The sequence below is a fragment of the Myotis brandtii genome, unplaced genomic scaffold (genome assembly GCF_000412655.1).
Source record: "Myotis brandtii unplaced genomic scaffold, ASM41265v1 scaffold1260, whole genome shotgun sequence".
NCBI classification, from domain to species: domain Eukaryota; kingdom Metazoa; phylum Chordata; class Mammalia; order Chiroptera; family Vespertilionidae; genus Myotis; species Myotis brandtii.
Genome location: NW_005354426.1, coordinates 513,663 through 515,787, shown reverse-complemented (window position 1 = coordinate 515,787; position 2,125 = coordinate 513,663). Strand labels below are relative to the sequence as shown.

General features: G+C 60.2%; 1 protein-coding gene across 1 annotated transcript in view; it reads left to right on the top strand.

Moving 5' to 3' along the window:
* PHF2 (PHD finger protein 2) overlaps positions 1 to 1,475 on the top strand; it is a 51,750-nt gene extending 50,275 nt beyond the window's left edge. The window contains exons 25-26 of the mRNA XM_014534201.1: positions 1 to 191; positions 970 to 1,475. The exon at positions 1 to 191 is cut by the window's left edge and continues 33 nt beyond it. Of these exons, the coding sequence (XP_014389687.1) occupies positions 1 to 191; positions 970 to 1,058 (280 nt within the window). The 3' untranslated portion in view covers positions 1,059 to 1,475. The remainder of the gene's footprint in view (positions 192 to 969) is intronic.
* The last annotated feature ends 650 nt before the right edge of the window (positions 1,476 to 2,125 follow it).

Here is a 2,125-nt window from a genome sequence, read left to right as displayed (position 1 = left end):
CTCACAGGAGGGCAGCTCGCCCGAGATCCCACCTGAGGCGCACAGCAGCAGCCTGGCCGACCACGAGTACACGGTGGCCGGCACCTTCAGCGGGGCCCAGGCAAGCCGTGCCTCTCAGCCCATGGCCCCCGGGGTCTTCCTCACACAGAGGCGGCCCTCCGCGTCGTCCCCCAACAACACCGCTGCCAAAGGTACCGTACCTGCCGGCCCTACGCAGCCTAGACTTGCAGACTGTCTCCGTAGATGACCACAGGCTTCCTCTGTCCCCCGTAGCCCTGTGTGTGTGGCCACACGGTCAGTGTGTGAAAGAAATGGCCTCTTTCAAGGTTGAGGGCCAGAGTCACACACGGGGGGTCTGGTTACCTGAGTTTGGCCCAGGTCCCCAGATCCCAAGTGCTTTGGCTTTGGGCTTAGCTTGGAGTCAGGGTGTGGTAAACGGTTTGCCAAGGGTTCTCTGGGAGGAGTCCAGGGTGACTGACCCAGGACCCTGTGTGAATTGGGGGTGGCACGACCCCTGGCATCTCCCCTGCCCGGCCCCTGGCCCCCTGGCCTGGTTAGTGGTTGGCTCACTCCTCCTGCCTCAAAGGACTTGCGCTCCCAGCAGAGTCCTTCACGCTGGCCATGAGGCCCAGCCGGCGGCAGACACAGCTCATGTGGCTCCAGGTGGCCCTGTAGCCAGGAGGTAGGCAGGGGTCTCACTCCACGCCAGTGCCATTGCCTGGCCCGTCCCCACCCTGGCCTCAGCCCCACTCCTGCATCCCTGCCCCCGTCGATGTGGCCTCTGAGCTGGGGGCTCGGGGGAAGAATTGTGCTTTTGGAGGGTGCAGGTCCCCCAGGCTCGGGGTCACAGGCCCGCTCACAGCCAGATGGGAGCGTGAAGGGGGGTTTGCAGACTCCCACCCCACACGCTGCTCCTCTGCCCTCTCACACAGCTATCTGCCTTTTTTGTGTCCCCTCTTCTACCCCCAGGAAAACGTACAAAAAAGGGCATGGCCACCGCCAAGCAGAGGCTTGGGAAAATTTTGAAAATTCATCGGAATGGAAAACTGCTCCTTTAAAGTTTGGAGAGCCAGGATCCTTCTGCTCCGCTCAGGACCCCGGAGCCCCGCTACATCATCAGCCCCCAGGAGGGTGGCCGAGCTGCCGCGCCCCGGGAGGCCTGGCTTCCTCCCAGCCTCTACTCCCCACACCTGAGCAAGCGCCTGTGCTTCAGCAGGCGGAGCTCGCCAATACGGACAGCTGTCCTTTTTCACGTTGCTTAGAGTGACCAGTTCCCGAAACTCGGCCCCGCCAGCGTGAGGACCGTTCCGGTTTCAGGACGGCCTCTAGGCGCCCCGAGCGCGGGGGTGGTTGCAGGGCCTCTGTGGCTCTGCTTGGGAGCATGAGTCCTTCGAGGAAGGAGGAGTGAGCCAACATTCACCAGGCCCAGAGCCTGAGCCAGCCACAGGCTGGTAGCCTCCAGAGGCTTAAAAAAAGGCAAAGAACACTAGAGAGGAAGAGGAGGAGAAAGCAGGGTGTTAATGTGCCCCCATCTCTTCCCAAGTGATTCTCCGACATGTCCAGCGAGCGTTCATTCTGGCCAGGAGAGGGGGGCCTCCAGGCTCCCGGCCGGCACGTCGCAGGCCAGATGGTGGCGTCACCCCTGAATGCCCAGGGCATTTCTAGGAACGACGGGCCGGCAGCAGGGTCAGTGTGTTCGTGGGTAGGGGAGCCACCGTGGGATCCCCAGCCCTGATGCAGGCCCAGGGAGCCAGGCAAAGCCACATGGTGGGTCCTGTCCAGTCCCACTGTCCACACTCCCAAAAGCGGGCGGGGGGCGGCCGGCCGAGCGGCCCAAGGTTGCCGGGGGCCTGGCACTTCTGTCTTGTCACCTGTCACTTGGTGTCGAGTGCATGGGTGGCTCCTGGACCACGAGTCCACCCATGGACACGGAGGGGCTGGATTTGTTTCTCAGGCAATCCTGTATTTTAATTTTAGATGTATTTCCTGAAGCATATTTTTCATAGAATGTAGCGTGTAAATAGCTTTTTAAATAACTTCTTTTTTATAAGAGTAAAAGTATCTTTAGGAATTTCTTTGTAGAGTCCTTCATTAACATTTATACGAGTTTTTTGCTGAGTCTGAC